At 38.7% G+C, this 17,517-nt stretch overlaps 1 protein-coding gene across 4 annotated transcripts in view; it reads left to right on the forward strand.

Moving 5' to 3' along the window:
- The window catches only part of LOC140187064 (E3 ubiquitin/ISG15 ligase TRIM25-like), a 47,225-nt gene extending 30,157 nt beyond the window's left edge, over positions 1-17,068 (forward strand). For 2 of the 4 annotated variants that reach the window (XM_072241985.1, XM_072241986.1), the window contains exons 8-12: positions 1,543-1,653; positions 4,803-4,894; positions 6,020-6,107; positions 7,375-7,505; positions 11,368-17,068. In XM_072241985.1, coding sequence (XP_072098086.1) covers positions 1,543-1,653; positions 4,803-4,894; positions 6,020-6,107; positions 7,375-7,505; positions 11,368-11,466 — 521 coding nt within the window. In that variant the 3' untranslated portion in view covers positions 11,467-17,068. Of the gene's footprint in view, positions 1-1,542; positions 1,654-4,802; positions 4,895-5,033; positions 5,999-6,019; positions 6,108-7,374; positions 7,506-11,367 lie in introns of those variants that run through there. The other 2 variants (XM_072241988.1, XM_072241987.1) reach the window with 2 other exon arrangements.
- The last annotated feature ends 449 nt before the right edge of the window (positions 17,069-17,517 follow it).

A 17,517-nucleotide genomic window follows, 5' to 3' on the forward strand; every position in this document is an offset into this window, starting at 1 on the left:
AATCTTGGTGTGGTAGCGTAGTGGTTAGCACAATGCTTTACAGTACAGGTGATACTGGGTTATTTCCCACCGCTGCCTGTAAGGAGTTTGTACGTTCTCCCCATGACCTCGTGGTTTCCTCTGGGTACTCCGGTTTCCTCCCACAGTCCAAAGATGTTCCGGTTGGTAGGTTAATTGGTCATTGTAAATTGTCCTGTGATTCGGGATTGCTGGGCGACGTGGCTCAAAGGGCCGGAAGGGCCTGTGCAGTGCTGTATCTAAATCAATAAACAAACAAACAAACATTAAACCATCTATCCTCGCATTTCAGAATATTTGATTGAAATTATTACAATTTTTTTCATCTAAATATTGTGTACTCTGATGGAATAAATTGATTAATTTACAAAAGCTACAGTGCAATTCCTAATAAAGGGAAATGAAAAGGAAGCAAACACAAAGTGCCAGAGGAACTCCGCAGGCCAGGCAGCATCTGTGGGAAAAAAGTGCAGTTGTTTCGGGCGGAAACCCTTCGGCAGGGCTGGAGAAAAAAAGCTGAGGAGTGGATTTAAAAGGTGGGGGGATGGGAGAGAGAACCACCAGGTGATAGGTGAAACCTGGACAGGGAGGGATGAAGTAAAGAGCTGGGAAGTTGATTGGTGAAAGAGACAGAAAGCCATGGAAGAAAGAAAAAGAGGGAAGGAGCACCAGAGGGAGCTGATGAGGGGCAGGGCAAGTAGGTGAGGTGAGAGAAGGAAAAGGGGATGGGAAATGGAGGGGTGGGTGTTTGGGGGGCATTACTGGAAGTTAGAGAAGTCGATGTTCATGCCATCAGGCTGGAGGCTACCCAGACGAAATATAAGGTGTTGTTCCTCTAACCAAAGCGTGGCCTCATCACGACTGTAGAGAAGTTCATGGATGGACATATCGGAATGGGAAAGGGAAGTGTAATTAAAGTGGGTGGTCACCTTATCTCCTTGCCTGCCCATCCTGTCTCTCTGGTGCTCCTTCCCCCTTTTTCTTTCTTCCATGACCTTCTGTCTCTTTTACCAATGCTGAGTTCCTCCAGCATTTTGTGTGTGTTGCTTGGATTTCCAGCATTTGCAGATTTTCTCTTTTTTGTAAATGGGGAGAAAAAAGCCTTAAAAATCTCCATACATGGCCAGAAATGTACTTTGGGTTGAAAATTTTACGTACAAATTTATAACCTCCATAGCGCTTATGTAAATAAAGCAAATTGCCATTCTCCTGGGAGACAAAGTTGTTTTAATGTGAAATGCAGCATTTTGGTATGAATTTTGTGGAAATTACATAAACACATACCTGCTTTGCAATTTTGATGAACTATAATACAGTGAACAGTATTTCACCATCGTTTTGACAGATAGCAAGGAGCGTCTCTGCTATTGTTCATGAGGAAGCTTTATTAACAGATTTTAACCACCTTTTATATTCTTTTTCTTAAATGTACTTGACTATACTTTGCCAATGTTGAAAATTATTTTTGTCTCTAAAATTATTTAAGGGGAGCATTGCTAATAGTACACGTTTTTTGTTTCTCAGCATCTTTCCAGCCCTTGCCAACCAATGCTGACAGGCTCATGTCTTGGCCACCTCCAGCCTCGGCTACAAACGTTCTCAGTTTCAGAGGACTCTCGGCCAGTCAACAAAAGGGTAAGGGTGGAAGGATTTGGTGTGGGGAATGAAGCACAATGAACACACAGTGAAAGACTTGCATTTATATAACACCTTTCTCAACATCTTAAACACCCTAATGAAATACTTTTAAAATGTAGTTGCTGTTATAACTCAAGAATCACAGCAACCCATTTGCACATGGCAAGCTCCCATTTAATATCCATACAAATATTATCAATAATTCCTGTCGTGGTGAGGACCCCAGACTCAGGAACAGCTTTCTTCCAACTGGTCTCTGATTTCTGAACCTATCATTGCTTTCACATCTCCTTCCTGCTTTTTTCAATTCTTAGTTCTATCTCTTCTATTATTATTACTTGAGTTTTCTTTGCACTACGACAGATTGCATTCCCATCCACCAATCTGCTCTTCGCTCGTCTCTATTTATTATTACCACATGCAGTATCCCATTCACCCTGAGCTTCAAGTGAGCAAGATACTTAATTGCACCTGAATGTATGTGATAATAAGTTAATCTGATCATAATGAGGTTAGAGCGGTGGTGGCTGATGGGTCCTTCTTTGCTATTCCTTGGAGTGGCGTCCTGTGATTTATTGCATACACATAAGAAAAGAGTTGCAGATTTGATTTTAAATATTCATGAAAAATTAATACTTTCTACACTGCTGACCCTCTTCAGAATTGCATTGAGTTATCAGCCTAGTTTATGTCGTTAAGTATCTTGAGTCGGATTAAAACTCGAAATCATCTTGAGGTACAAATGTTACCTTGTCATATTGTCCTTGCTGACAAAAGAAAAAAAATTCTAACAGGAAAAATTTTAAATGGAAAGCATAAGAGACTGGAAAGCGCCCAGCTCTATTTCTAAAGATCCCCACAACCCGCTGAGATCCTTGCACTGAAGCTGTTTCTAACTTTTTGTATGTTCCCAATGTACTTCTCTTCACATATCCTTAACTGTAGATCTCCTCTCCCAGAGCAGAGAAAGGAGAGTTCATAGAGGTATTCAAAATCATGCAGAGCATTGAAAACCTTCAGACGAATGGAATTAGTTCAATTGATGGAAAGATCTAATGAGAGAAAATTAAATTACTGTACAGGGGCAAGACGAAGAGAAAAGTTCTGCCCAAGAGGTTGTTTTGATGTGGAATGTATTATGCATCAGAGTAATGCCTTCAGGTCTAGTGCTAAATTGGATAACAATTCGAAAGGCAATGTTTGCAAGACCTGGGGACAGGGTAGGGAAGTGATGCCACAGGGAGAGGATTGAGTAGTTTCCTTAGTGAGCAGTGCTAGGGGAACCATGGGCTAACTGACCTCTGCTACGTTGTTCAGTGAGTTTGTACAGGGTTCATTTCACTGTGGAGCTGTGGTGCAACTGCAGCTGACTATTTTGTTGATGGAACATCCTAGTGATTCTTTAGCTAACATTTCAAAACTCATGATTAGCTTTATCACTGAAGAATAGAATCTCGGAACAAGTTTGCAACAACTGCTTGATTTAGAATTCCTCAACTTGCTAAGCATGATCTTTCAGGATACCAAAGCTGTAGGGCTGAAACTAGAGAGCAGATTTTTAAGGTGATTGGTAAAGAACCAGAATCAAAATGAAGGGAACTTTGAAGGGGAATTTGAATTTCATAAATGTCTGATGGAAAAAATATGGCTAGAATAAATGACCAACTTCTATAAAAAGTGAACAAAAATACAAATGCTGAAATAAACATAAAACATTGGGGAAAAACTCAGCAGGTCAGACAACATCTTTGGGAAGAGAAACAGTTAATGTTTCGGGTCTGGGGCCCTCCATCAGAGCTGAGAAAGAGGCCCAAACCTGAAATATTAACTGCTCCCCCCCTCTGTTGTGGCTGGCTGAATTCTAGTTAAATCCAGCTTAAACAAAGCAGCCTCAATTCGTATGAATTGGCGAAGTCCATTGCCAGCAGAACAATAACATTGTCACTTAATTAGTTTCATTGTTGTAAATTGATATTCAGATTATTTTATATATCAAAATATTAATATTTTGACAGGTCCCTTGTGAATGTTAGGCATTTACAAACGTTAAATTACAATGACAGCAAATGGGCCTGAATGTTGAGAACTTTGCTATCCACTCATACTGGGTGACAAACCTGCCTGTGCTCCAGTGTAGCTGGGCTGCAGAGACACTATTGACACTGAAGCAAATGGCTAATAATTTTTGGGTCTCAGAAAATTTGCCCTTTTCTTAATCACATGAAGCACCTTGTGGAGGTTGATGTCATATCAATTCATAATGTTTCTTGGGCTTTGATGAACTTCATTACAAGTATGTGCATGAACTGTTTAAAGAAATATTTGCCATAAAAATACACTCTGGCCAATTTATTATGTACCTCCTATACATAATCAAGTGGCCACTGAGTGTATGTTCATGGTCTTCTGCTGGTGTAACCCATCCACTGTTGTAACATGGTTATTTTAGTTAACATGTGGTTATCTGAATTACTGTTGCCTTTCTATCAGCTTGAACCAATCTGGCTATTCTTCTCTGACCACCCTCATTAACAAGATGTTTTTGCCCACAGAACTGCCGCTCACTAGATGTTTTGTTGATTCTCACACCATTCTCTGTAAACTCTAGGGACTGTTGTGCATGAAAATCTCAGAAACTACTGATCACCAGAGATACTCAAACTACCCTATTTGCACCAAGAATCAATCCACAGACGAAGTCACTTTGATCACATTTCTTCCCCATTCTGATATTTGGTCTGAGCAACAACTGAACCTCTTGACCACGTCTGCATGCTTTTATGCATTAAGTTGCTGCCATATGATTGGCTGATTAGATATTTGCATTAATGAACAGGCATTAGGTATATCTAATGAAGTGGTCACTGAGTGCATGTACCTAACTTTTCTGAAGAATGGTCACATGTGGGACAGTCTGTTTGTATCTGAAAGTTAAAGGAACATTGCATTTGGCAGTCAGAAGCATTATCCAGTGACGTAAATAGATTTCTGAAAATGTTATTTATGCTTGAAGTTCATGCCATGCTTAGTGACGCAGGATATAAAATTAAGCAAGTATTAATAACTCTCAGAAATATTCCCATGAATCATAAAAAGAAAACAATTAGTTAAATAGAATGTAATATTGCAAACATTTTATATTTCAGGTGTCATAATGGGTAGCCGATGTGCCATTGCTCCATGCAGTGCTCGTCCTGTCGTACCATCAATGCCAGCATCAAATCGGGTTAGATATCAGGTATGAACACTATCTTTTAAGCATGCTACTGAAATATAAATATTTTAATTTTATTCTACTATTGCCATAATATTTATTAACTTCTTTACTTGGAACTGCAGTCCTTGAGTGTTCTCATTTGCCTTTGTTTTGAAACTAGTTTGTTAACCAACGGTGCAACATGGATTTATGTCAGTAAGAAATTGCTGTATAATGGAGGATAACTATGATGGGCCAAACTGTGCCAGCAATGATACAAGCTCTTAAGGTGTACCTTTTTCCTCATGGCTGATCGATCACCAGTTCTAAAAAGGAGAGTCACCTTTAAACATTCTATTAAGGCTATTGTGGATTTGGGTTTTTCCAGCACCTTTTAAAATTGTTTCATCTAACTCTAATTTTACTATTTTATCTACGTGATAAACACTACACTTACTTTGGTTATGTATAGCAATGTCATCTGAAGAACTACGGGGTTAAACAAATTGAAGTGCTACATTTTGGTCCTGGTAGAGGGTGTATTACAGCATAATGTTATACATGACAATCTTTATTGTAAACTTACACTTCAGCTTAGGGTGGTGCATAGAAACATTATAACTGGAAATGGATCTTTGTTGATAAACAGTGTCTTTACAGACAGAAGAAGAATCCGATTCAGAATTGGGGGTTAATATAGATATTTAATAGTTAACTTGAATAAGTAGTGCAGAAATGGAAATAAAAATGTTGTGAGGTAGTGTTCGTGGGTTCAGTGTCCATTCAGAAATCGGGTGGCAGAGGGAAAGAAGCTGTTCCTGAATCATTAAGTGTGTGCCTTCAGGATTCTGTACCTCCTTCCTCATGGTACCAATGAGAACAAGGCATGACCTGGGTATTGGGAGTCCTTAATCATGGACGCCGCATTTTGAGGCATCACTCCATGAAGATATCCTGGATACTACGAAGTGATGTACATTAATAAGATGTATCACCTGTTGTCAATTATATTCCAAAAAGCATTATTAAAAGAAAAAAAATCTTGATTTTTGGTGAAGATGCATCCCCACACAAAGGGCATTTGCTAAAGGAAAGATCTCTGTAGTGGAGTGGGTCCATAATCCCAGATTTCTATTGCTTGTATCTTCTCACTGTATTTTCATACAGTATTCAAGGACGTCTGCTAAGGAAGACGAGCCTCTCACAGCCACCGTGCTTTCAGGACTCCCCATGAAGGAACAGAAACAACTCTTGGGTATGTGAGATTTAGTTATTCATGGATTAAGCTTTGTTAATATAGTAACTGATAGGACAGAAAAATATCATTTAGATAGGTCCTACGCCATTAACCTCCATGTCAGTTTATTCCCTTACTTCACTAAACTTCAGACTATACCCGAGGGAGAGGAATCCAGTATTACAGCACATTTTTATATGTTAAAGGACAAAGGACAATTTCTGTAGCTACAATGCCTTCATAAGTCTTCTTTTCAGTTACATGTAATTTTTTAAATATCTGGATTTTCCCACCAACATGTCCAAAAGTAGTGTTAATTGTATTGTCTCCAAGTTGTATTCATGTCTATACAGAATCTTTGGTCAATGAGTGTTGATTACATTCATGCATATGCAGACATCTCAGTCAGTTGGGTGTTTCCTGCTCTGCAAATTACTTTAAAATGCAGCTTTAGGAAGACCATTGCTCTGAGCTGCATTTTAAATTCAACCTACAATCCATATGTAGATCTGAAGAGTGGTTGCTGTTGAAATTAATATGTGCTATATTGCATATCTCCAGAATATGCTGTAACACTGAAGACTTGAGCTTAAATTTTAATAATACCTCCAGCCAAGGTTTTCCACTACAGTTATAGTATGAAAATGTATCCAACAGGATGAAATATTGCTCAGTCTATGAAAAGAAGGTCAGATTCAACCTGGTCCCAGTGTTATGGACAGGGCCACCAAGGAGAACTTACTCATAAGACGTAGGAGTAGAATTAGGCCATTGGGCTCATTGAATCCACTTGTCAAAATCTTCTCACTAATGCTCAGCTTGGATTTTACAAGACACTTGGTTTCAGTTCTCATTTCAGTTTTTTCTCCAGACATGGAGCAAAGAGATTAATTCTTTGAATGAGGTCAGAGTAACCATCCTTTACGAAGGGAGCGTTTGACTGGATTTATTGCCAGGATGCCTTAGTAAAACTAATGTTGATAAACATGAGTTGGAGTTGTGCCTTTCATGAGGAAAATGTCTGTCGGTAGCTGTTGGGGATCGGTTATCTCAGCCTTTTGATATTGTTGCAAGAGTTCCTTGCCATATTGACCTAGATCAACTGTCTTCAGCTGCTTCCAAATCTGAATTCTGCCTTGTTTTACCTTAACACCGTGCACCCTTATTTGTTATTTATCAGCTAATGGAACTCTTATGTGAGAGAGCAAGCTATCTTGCTCATTGGACAGTCTAACTTGTTTAAGCTAACATCCTTTAGCATTCTTTTCTGTGCATTTATTTTCAGGCGAACGGCTTTACAAGTTAATCCATGTTATGCACCCTTCCCTGGCGGGAAAGCTCACTGGGATGTTGTTGGAGATGGATAACTTGGAACTGCTGCATTACTTGGAAAGCTCAGATTCTCTCCGCTCAAAGGTAATACTGGAATGAATTTTTAAAACTTAAAATCTAAAAGGCAAAACCTTTTGTACTTAGAATCTTCAATGGAGAAAGTATTACCAAAATAAAGAAATTGTTAGTAATTTTGTGCAACATTGTATGAGAAAATCAATTTTGGACTTGAAGATACAGAAAATAACATATTACAAAGCAAAGGAATATTTTATTTTAAGAATTAAAATGAAATGAAGAACTTGTAGCCAACTTAAGAGCATGTTATAAAGCATGCAATTCTTAGCGTATTTTAGTGTATTAAACTCCCTGAGGATGACAGGAATGATAATCTCAGGATTTAAGACTAAACTAGGGAAGTGTATTATAGCAACCAGCATTTGCAGATTTTCTAGTGTAAGTATTTCTTGGCCCATTGTGCACAAATAACACAAAGCTGGCCTGTGAACTTATAGTAAATAAACTCTGAAACGGCAGCAGCTGCAAATTATGTATCATCTCTTTATTGAAGTCTGGTAACATCGTACACCAAACTAGGTTCCCTCTTTGAAAGACTGTTTTACATATATGCAGCAGTCACAGGTATTACAGGTTCCATATGTAACTGCTTTCTTCAAGACACTTGAACCTTTTTTTACTCTGGGTCTATGTTTTAGATTGATTTACAAGTGATGTCTTGACTCAGTTCTGTGAATTGTTTTTTTTTAAAACAATGATTGTTGGTTCACTTCTCTAATAAACGTATTATCATTTATTCTCCTAGTATATTACAATGCAGAGCTGGGTAAATGCCAGTCCTCCAGTTTGAAGAAAATATCATTTAGTATTTCAGACTTGAACTGAAGCAGACTCATTGGGCCAAATGGCCTAATTCTGGTCCTATTCTTATACAATGCTTTTCCAAGGAGGTAATGAAGAGACAAGTTTTGCAATTTTCCAACATGCCAATTTTTGTCTTTCTTATTCTTCTCTCCCCCTCCCTCTTTGTTAGGGTGGGGTGGCACAGTAGCATAGTGGTTAGCACAATGCTTTACAGTGCAGGTGACCCGTCTTCATTTTCTCCCCACTGCACAGGTATATTTTTGTTCTCTTTTCCTACGTTTGCGTAAAAGGCATTCAGCTCGTCAGGGAGTGAAGCACCATAACCATTAATGATGTTACAGGAAGTAATTGTCTGCAAACCCTGTCATAGCTGAAATGCATCCATTTCCTCCACCATTTCATCACAGTAGAGTTTTTTTTTCAATCCTATTCTCTTGGCTTCTGCCTGTAACCCTCAATCCCATTACCAATCAAGGATCTATCAATCTTGAGCTACAGAGCTGTTTTATATTTTAGTCCTCTCAAAAAGAATGCTAACATTGCATTTGCCTTTCTCACTACCAACTCAACTGCAAGCTAACTTTTAAGGAATCCTGAACCAAGAACTCTCAAGTTTCTGATTTCCTTCTCTTTCCATTTAAATGCCTGGATAAAGAAATTTCTTATTGCTTCTATCATAGACTTGTGTCTGCATTAAGAGTATTCTTAAAAAAAATAGGGAAGCAGAAAGTAGAAAATGTTCTTATCAGCTGTAATATATAACTTAATGAACTGAAATTAGTTTCTGGAATATACACTCAGTGGCCACTTTATCAGGTGTACCTTTGTCCTGCTTGTTAATGCAAATATTTAGTTAGCAACTCAATGCATAAAAGCATGCAGGCATGGTCAAGAGGCTCAGTTGTTTGTCATACCAGATACCAGAATTGGGAAGAAATGTCATCTAAGTGACTTTGACTGTGAAATGATTGTTAGTGCCAGACAGGTGGCTTGAGTATCACAGAAACTGCTGATCTCCTGGGATGTTTATGCACAACAGTCTCTAGAGTTTACAGAAAATGGTGTGAAAACCAAAAAAAAAAAATCCAATCAGTGGCATTTCTGTGGGTGAAAATGCCTTGTCAATGAGAGAGGTCAGAGGAGAATGGCCAGGAGAATGGTTCAAGCTGACAGTAACTCAAATAACAATTACAGTAGTGTGCAGAAGAGCGTCTCTGAATGTACAACACGTTGAACCTTGAAGTGGATGGGCTATCGCAGCAGAAGACCATGAACATACACTGAGTGGCTACTTTATTAGGTACAACGGACACCTAATAAATTGGCCACTAAGTGTATGTACCTTGACTCCCAGCATAATATTTTTAATATCATGTCTAGCCCAAGATCTCATTCAAAACATCAAGTACTTTGCTAGGGGGAAAAAATAACCTGTGAAATAGATCGTAATAATGTTGTTTGAGATTTTCAGTCAAGTTGCATCTTAAATATTAAAAACCATTAAACCTATTTCTGCATTGGTTACCATGGTAATTTTGCTTTTAATATACACAGGTATGCTTAAATATACTTAACTGTGCATAATGTGGCGTGTGAAAAAACGAACTTTGATAGGCTCAATGCACATTATAATGTTTCCAATGAAGGAAATTTGTATATGAATATTTAGTTGTGAAGTGAATATTTAGCCTGGCTTGTGAACCTTATTGGGAAGAACATTTTGATGCATTCATAGCGTGCTTTCTTTTACTCTTTAGACCTGATGCATTTTGGTTATTTTATTGTTTACACTGGATAATTTTTTTCAAAAGTGTTGCTGCCTCAGGAATTTTTTTTGTTTATGATGGACTGCTTGAAGCTGAATTACAAATATAATTTCAGACTATTTGTGTCACCATAGGAACTTAGAGAACAAGAAATTAAATTTAGTGAATATAATGCATTTAATTGCAAAACGGTGCTGATGATTTTCATTCGTTCTTAGTGTCTGTGGCCTCCTCGCTTAAGTGTCCAACAATAATCAGCCAGCATTGATGAATTCCAGTTGTCTTGACCACAATGTCCTCATGAAAACTTTCACCATGCTCACCACTGACAGTGCCAAGATTTTCAGGGAAGAATCCTAAATGGGAATGCAGAAAATGAATCTTTAGTGATATGTTGCAATTCATGGTTCTGTATGCTTGAAGCATATTGTCAACCACCTGCACATAGTTTGATGCTCTCTAGTCGCCAAGAAAATTTTCAGTAATATCTTTGAATGCTTTCTACACGAGTTTCTCCATTCCCACTAGAAGTTCTTCTAATTGCCTGTTGTTGATGAATTGGTTGATTTGCGGACCAACAAAAATGCCTTCCTTAATCTTGGCATCAGTTATTCTGACTTGAATTATGAATTGAAATAACAAATTTAGGTGATTTCAAAAAAGTGTGTGATAGGGAAATTTCATGGCAATTTTCATGATCAGCAGCTCAAAATCCATACGATACACCCAGAAGTATTCAGAAAGCAAAACCTTTGTTGCCCAAAGTTACTTTGGTCAACATTTGCAGTTTATTGGGAGGTGAGCTGTGAATGATTGTTGTAGAGCTGATGCATTTTGCATCAGGTAAACTCTAGGAGATACCAAGAGCTTCAAAGTATGTTGACTCTTTTTGAAGATCAGCAGTGATGATCAAAGTTGAGTTTATTGTCATATGCACAAGTGAAAAGCTTACTTGCAGTAGGATTACAGACTCGGAGTATCATAAAAGCAGTGTTCGCAGAACAGTCATAAATTAACCATAAATTATACTTAGCTTTTTACAGAAGGAACACAAATGGAACAAAAGAGTGCCATGTAGTTCAAAGTGATCAAGCTGGTGATAGTGGTTCGTTTCCTGTCAGCTGGTTGTGCACTCAAGTTTTTTGAAACCATTCAGATTTTTATATTTACACACAGAAACATGGTGTAATGGTTAAAGTACTTAAGTAGCATTTTAATTGTGAAAATTACGTAACTGCAATCAGTTTGTTGCTCTGCTCACCTTGTTTATTTTCTCTGTGGTCTCTGGCTGGAAATAGGTTGATGAAGCTATAGCTGTTCTACAGAGACATCAGGCTCGGAAGGACTTCCTTCAGAAAAATAACATGGCCAGATCTACCACAAAACAGAAGAAATAAGGAGCAGCAAACAGATGGGACTTGCATCACCAATTACAGTGGCCCAATCTGCATCAAGTAGCTGCTGTGTGTTCAGTTTACAGTAAGGCCCGCATGAAAGAATTGATGATCACATTGGTGGCTTATTGCTAGGACTCAATTTTGAAACCAGCACGTACAGATATTGGATAGTTCAGGGAGGGTTTAAGTGAAGTCTGAAGCCAGATGACTTTGGCCACCACTCCACAAAAGTTGCCCATAGTCTAGAATTGCTTAGTGCAGAGGTCTCATTCTTATGGAGAAAAAGCTGCGAGAAGGACTTGTAATGGGATTGTTGATGTGATGCACCAGCGAATGTTTACTTTCTGGGTCTCTTATTCATAAGACAATAAAATATAGGAGAAAAATTAGGCCATTTGGCCCATCGAGCCTGTTCTGCCATTTCATCATGCCTGTTCATTTCTCTTCCAGCCCCAATCTCCTGCCTTCTCCCCACATCCCTTCATGCTCTGATCAGTCAAGAATCTGTCAACCTCTGCCTTAAGTATACTCCATGACTTGGCCTCCACAGCTGCCTGTGGCAACAAATTCCACAGATTCACCCCTCTCTGGCCAAAGAATTCCCTCATTGAGATCCCCCTCCTCCTTCATTCTTCTGAATTCCAGTGATTACAGGCCCAGAGGCATCAAATGCTCCTGATATGATAACCCTTTCAATCCTGGAATCATTTTTGTGAACCTCCTTTAAACCGTCTCCAATGTCAGCACATCCATTCCTAGATAAGGGCTTAAAACTGTTCACAGTTCTCCAAGTAAGGCCTCACCAGTGTCTTATAAAGCCTCAACATTGCAGTCTTGCTTTTATATTCTAGTCCTCTTGAAATGAACGCTAACATTACATTTGCCTGCCTCACCACTGACTCAACCTGCAAATTAATCTTTAAGGAATCCTGCAGGAGGACTCCCAACTCCCTTTGCAATTCAGATTTTTGAATCTTCTCTCCACTTAGAAAATAGTTTATGCTTTTATTTCTTCTACGAAACTGCATGACCATACACTTCCCGAGACTGTATTCCAACTGCCACTTCTTTGCCCATTCTCCTAATCTGTTTAAGTCCTTCTGTTGCCTCTCTACTTTCTCAACACTACTTTCTTCATATCAACTGCAAACTTGGCCACAAAGCCATCTTTTGCACCATCTAAATTATTGACCTAATGTAAAAAGAAGCGGTCCCAACACAGAGCCCCATGGAACACCACTGGTCACTGGCAGCCAACCAGAAAAAGCTCCCTTTATTCCAACCCTTTGCCTCCTGCCAATCAGCCAATGCTGTATCCTTGTTGGTATCTTTCCTGTAATACCATAGGCCCTTAACTTGTGGGACCTTGTCAAAGGCCTTCTGAAAATCCAAATACACAACATCCATCGATTCTGCTTTGTCTATCCTACTTATTATTTTTTTAAAGAATTCCAGCAGATTTGTCAGGTAAGACTTTCTCTTAAGGAAGCCATGCTAACTTCAGCCTATTTTATCATGTGCCTCCAGGTATCCCGAAACAACACCCTAAGCAATCGACTCCAACACCTTCCCAACCACTGAGGTCAGACTAGTTGGCCTTTATTTTACTTTCTTCTGCCTCTCTCCCTTCTTGAAGAGCGGTATGACATATGCAATTTATATCTACTCTTGCCTTTCTTTTACACTTTATAAATCTGAAAAATCTTTTGATATACTTGTTTGCTTCTTTATGACTTTTTAGTTGCCTTCTGCTGGTTTTTAAAAGCTTCCCAATCCTCTAACTTCTCACATATATTTGCTCCTTTATATGCCCTCCCTTTTGGTTTTTATGCTGGCTTTGACTTAGCTTGTCAGCCACAGTTGCATCATCCTGCATTTAGAATTCCTCGTTAGGATGTATCAATCCTGTGCCTTCCGAATTGTTTCCAGAAATTCCAGTCATGTTGCTCTGCCATCATTACTGCTAGTGTCCCCTTACAATCAACTTTAACCAGCTACTCTCTCAATTCTGTAATCCCTTTACTCCACTGTAATACTGATACATCTGTTTTTAGCTTCTCCTTCTCAAATTGCAGGGTGAATTCTATCACTGGCCCCTAAGAGTTCATTTACCTTAAGCTCTATAATTCCGGTTCATTGCAAACACCCATTCCAAAACAGCTGATCCCCTAGGTGGCTGTACCATGAGCTGCTCTTAAAAGCCATCCTGCAGGTATTCTACAAATTCCCCTTCTTGGGATCCAGCACTGACCTGACCTGATTTTCACAATATACCTGCATATTGAAATCCCAACATGATTATCGTAACATTGCCCTTTTGTCATGCATTTTCTATCCTCTGTAATTTGTAGACCACATCTTTGCTACTGTTCAGAGGTCTGTATATAACTCCCATCAGGGTCTTTTTACTCTTGCAGCTTCTTAACTCTATCCATGACGATTCTGCACCTTCTGATCCTATGTCACCTCTTTCTAAGGATTTGATTTCATTTTTTTTTACAACAGAGCCACCCCATCCCCTCTGCCTATCCGCCTGTCCGTTCGATACAATATGTATCCTTGGACATTAAGCTCCCAGCTATAATCTTCTTTCAGCCATGATTTAGTGATGCCCACAATGTCATACATGCCAATCTGTAACTGTGCTACATGTTCATGTACCTTATTCTGTATACTGCGTGCATTCAGCTGGAACAACTTTAGTGCTGTATTCATCACGCTTTTGGATTTTGTCCCCCTTTTGTATCGCAGCTCATCCCATTGACTGCAATTTTGCCCGCCTCCCCTTGCTAGCAGTCTCACTACACACTTTTTCTGTTGTAAACCAACTACCCCATCCTCAGCCTTATCACTCTAGTTCCAATTTCCCTGACAAATTAGTTTAAACCTTCCCGAGTAGCTCTGGCAAACCTGCCCACCGCTATTGGTCGTCCTCGGGTTCAGGTGTAATCCATTCCTTTTGTGCAGGTTGTACCTTTCCCAGAAATGATCCCAATCATCCAGAAATCTGAATCCTTGTCCCCTGCAACAGTTCCACAGCCATGTACTCATGTGCCAGATCATCCTATTCTTACCCTTGTTGGCGTGTGACACAGGCAGCAATCCATAGATTACTACTCTGGAGGTCTTGCTATTCATGTTTTTTCCTTGCTCCCTAAAATCTTCCTTCAGGACTTCTTCACCTATGTGATTGGTGCCAATATGTACCAGGACTTCTGTCCGCTCACGCTCCCCTTTTGGAATGCCGTGGATCTGATCCAAGACATCCCTGACCCTGGCACCTGGCAGGCAACATGCCAGGGTCATTCATGACAATTAATGTGGCTCAGGGCAGGGTTTTTAAAAAATCTTCATTCTTATTTACAGCATTAAAATAGAATTGTTCAAAGTAAATGTTATTGTCTAAGTACATATATGTCACCATACACAGTCCTGAGATTCACTTTCCTGTGAGCATGCTCAGCAAATCTATAGAGTAGTAGCTCTTGCAGGATCAATGAAAGATCAACCAGAGTGCAGAAGACAGCAAACTGTGCAAATGCAAATATAAATAAATAGCAATAAATAATGAAATATGAGATAATGCAATAAAGAGTCCTTAAAGTGATTGGTTGTGGGAAACACCTTAATGATGGGGCAGGTGAGTGTAGTTATCCCCTTTTATTCAAGAGCCCGATGGTTGAGGGGTAGTAACTGTTCTTGATCCTGGTCCCGTGAGTCCTGAGGCTCTTCTCCCTGATGGCAGCAGCAAGAAGAGAGCATGGCTGAAGTGTTGGAACTTAATGGAAAAAAAACTAATGTCTTTTACATTTCCCATATTGGCATTCATCTCTCCAAGGAATCTATCTTCAAAATGGGACTTTTTAATGTATGCACATATTTTTGAAAACTGTAAGACATTATTTATTTTAAACTGTTGGCATAATTGATTGCATCACCCTCCAGTACACAGAAGTTTACAAATTGATTTAATGCTATTTTTAAGCAGAGACCATGGAACAGTTTATTTAACACAGTATAAGTTGAATTCAAGCTTATTTCAGGTTAACTGCCCAAGGCACATTAGTATCCAATTGTGTTGATCCACTAGTCATTTTCCAGTATCAGATGCACATCCAGAGTGTTACTGGTCATACAATACTCTTTTTCTCCCTCACCAATGGAATTTGGAGCTCCAAGATGAAGCCTGTGATCTTCATGTGGCTAATCTGTGCAAAAGGAATACATTGCGTTTTTAACGTTATCTAAAGCAACACATTCTGAAAACATGACTAGGTAGCTTCTGAAAGTACTGAAGACTGATCACAGTGCGTAGTCCACAGAGTTTATAGGCTATGCGTGCTCCAGAAGTTAGTTACTGACACACTCATTCAATTGGTCCCTCTATCCTGACACAACTGGTAGCATAGCTAGCAACCTTTTAGGAAGAAAATTTGGTGGTGATTTCTCAAAGAGAGTGTGAAGGATTGTTAATTACATCTGATCTGTCGACATAGTCATTTGTTTAGTTTATACTAGTCTCTACCCTATTAACCAGAAGTGTTAATTCTATTGTTGTCTAATATGCTGAGTATTTCTAACATTTTCTATTTTTATTAATACCACCTTCTATTTTGATTTTGATTCAAGTTTACTTTCTTCGAGCATTGCTGTGAATGGACATGAATGTTTAGTTCAGTGTATCTCAAAATTGTATTTTGAGTAATGCTCAGCTGTTATAAGATCTATTGAATAATAATACTATGTGTTTCCTTTCCCTAGGTGCTATACTTGTTAAAGTTAACTCGCACAAGTTCTGACTTTTATCATTTTGGTATTGTCTGTCTGTTCATTACTTCTGAGTCTGTTTGCTAATGTGAATTAGAAACATAAGTGAACTACTTGTAACTCTGCTACCTCAGCTACAATATTATGACTTCAAGATATTTTATAGATTAGCCTTGGGTAGGAATCTTAGCTTTTTCCAATTGAGTTTTCTGTTCTGCATCACTGCCAGTTCAGTTCTTGACAACTCTGATATGGGGTGAAGGTGGAAGCTGTAAAAATTGCTCATTTTCTGATTTCCATTTTTAAAAACAAACTCACCCAATTTCATTTGGATATTTTCTTGTATCAGGCAATTTATCAGCTTTTTCTTGCAGGACATCTGTAAATGCTTTTTTGTGTGAATATCCGTACATGGACTAAAAACTTAATGGAGGTCTCATAACTCTGTTTCATGAGTTCCAGATAAGCAGTCTCAGTCATTGACTCTTCTGGGTGACTGGGATATGCAACTCACTTATTGACTTGACACTTTATAGTTTTGAATAATAAGCCATCATTTATTATCTTTACAAAAACATGTTCATCTTTAAAAGAAAGTTTGAAATATTTGTGTGCTATTACAGTACTATGTCTCTTATCTTCACTTAAAATATCAGACCAAATCTTTCTAGTAACCATCTTGTTCCATAAAAATTTGTATAATGGTATGGTCAGGGAAAAGGTTAATGATAGGGAAAATCATACAGCAAACTGTGTTTATTTAATTGTAAATTGTCTGTTGTGGGGTGTTTATATGAATTGTCATTTAATTTGAAATTAAATCTACATTTTAAAATTTCAAGTTGTCATTTACTGTAAGCTGAGAGGAGAACTTCCAATTACAAAGGATGACACTTCATCACTCCCTCCTACAGCCCCAGCTATTCTGAGGATTTTGTCATTGTTGTAAAGCTGGTTAATGTCTATGTACTTTGAGAAGTTGAATTGAGCCACCTTCCTGCGTGCAAACATAAATGTGCTGCTGGAGGAACACAGATCAGGCAGTATGGAAGGAAATGGACAGTCGATATTTTATGTTGAGATGCTTCATCTTTACAAAGGAGAGATAGCCAGTAAAAAAAAGGTGGGAGTGGGGGTGGAAATAGCTGGCAAGTGATAGGTGGAGCCAGGAGAGTGTTTGATAAGTAGATAGAGTCAGGTGGGGGAAGGAAGGGTGGAGATGTCTACAGATACTGGGAGTTGATGGGGTGATGTGTGAGCATAGGTGACAAAGAACCAAGTGAG

This window comes from Mobula birostris, chromosome 24 (assembly GCF_030028105.1).
Source record: "Mobula birostris isolate sMobBir1 chromosome 24, sMobBir1.hap1, whole genome shotgun sequence".
In the NCBI taxonomy this organism is placed as follows: domain Eukaryota; kingdom Metazoa; phylum Chordata; class Chondrichthyes; order Myliobatiformes; family Myliobatidae; genus Mobula; species Mobula birostris.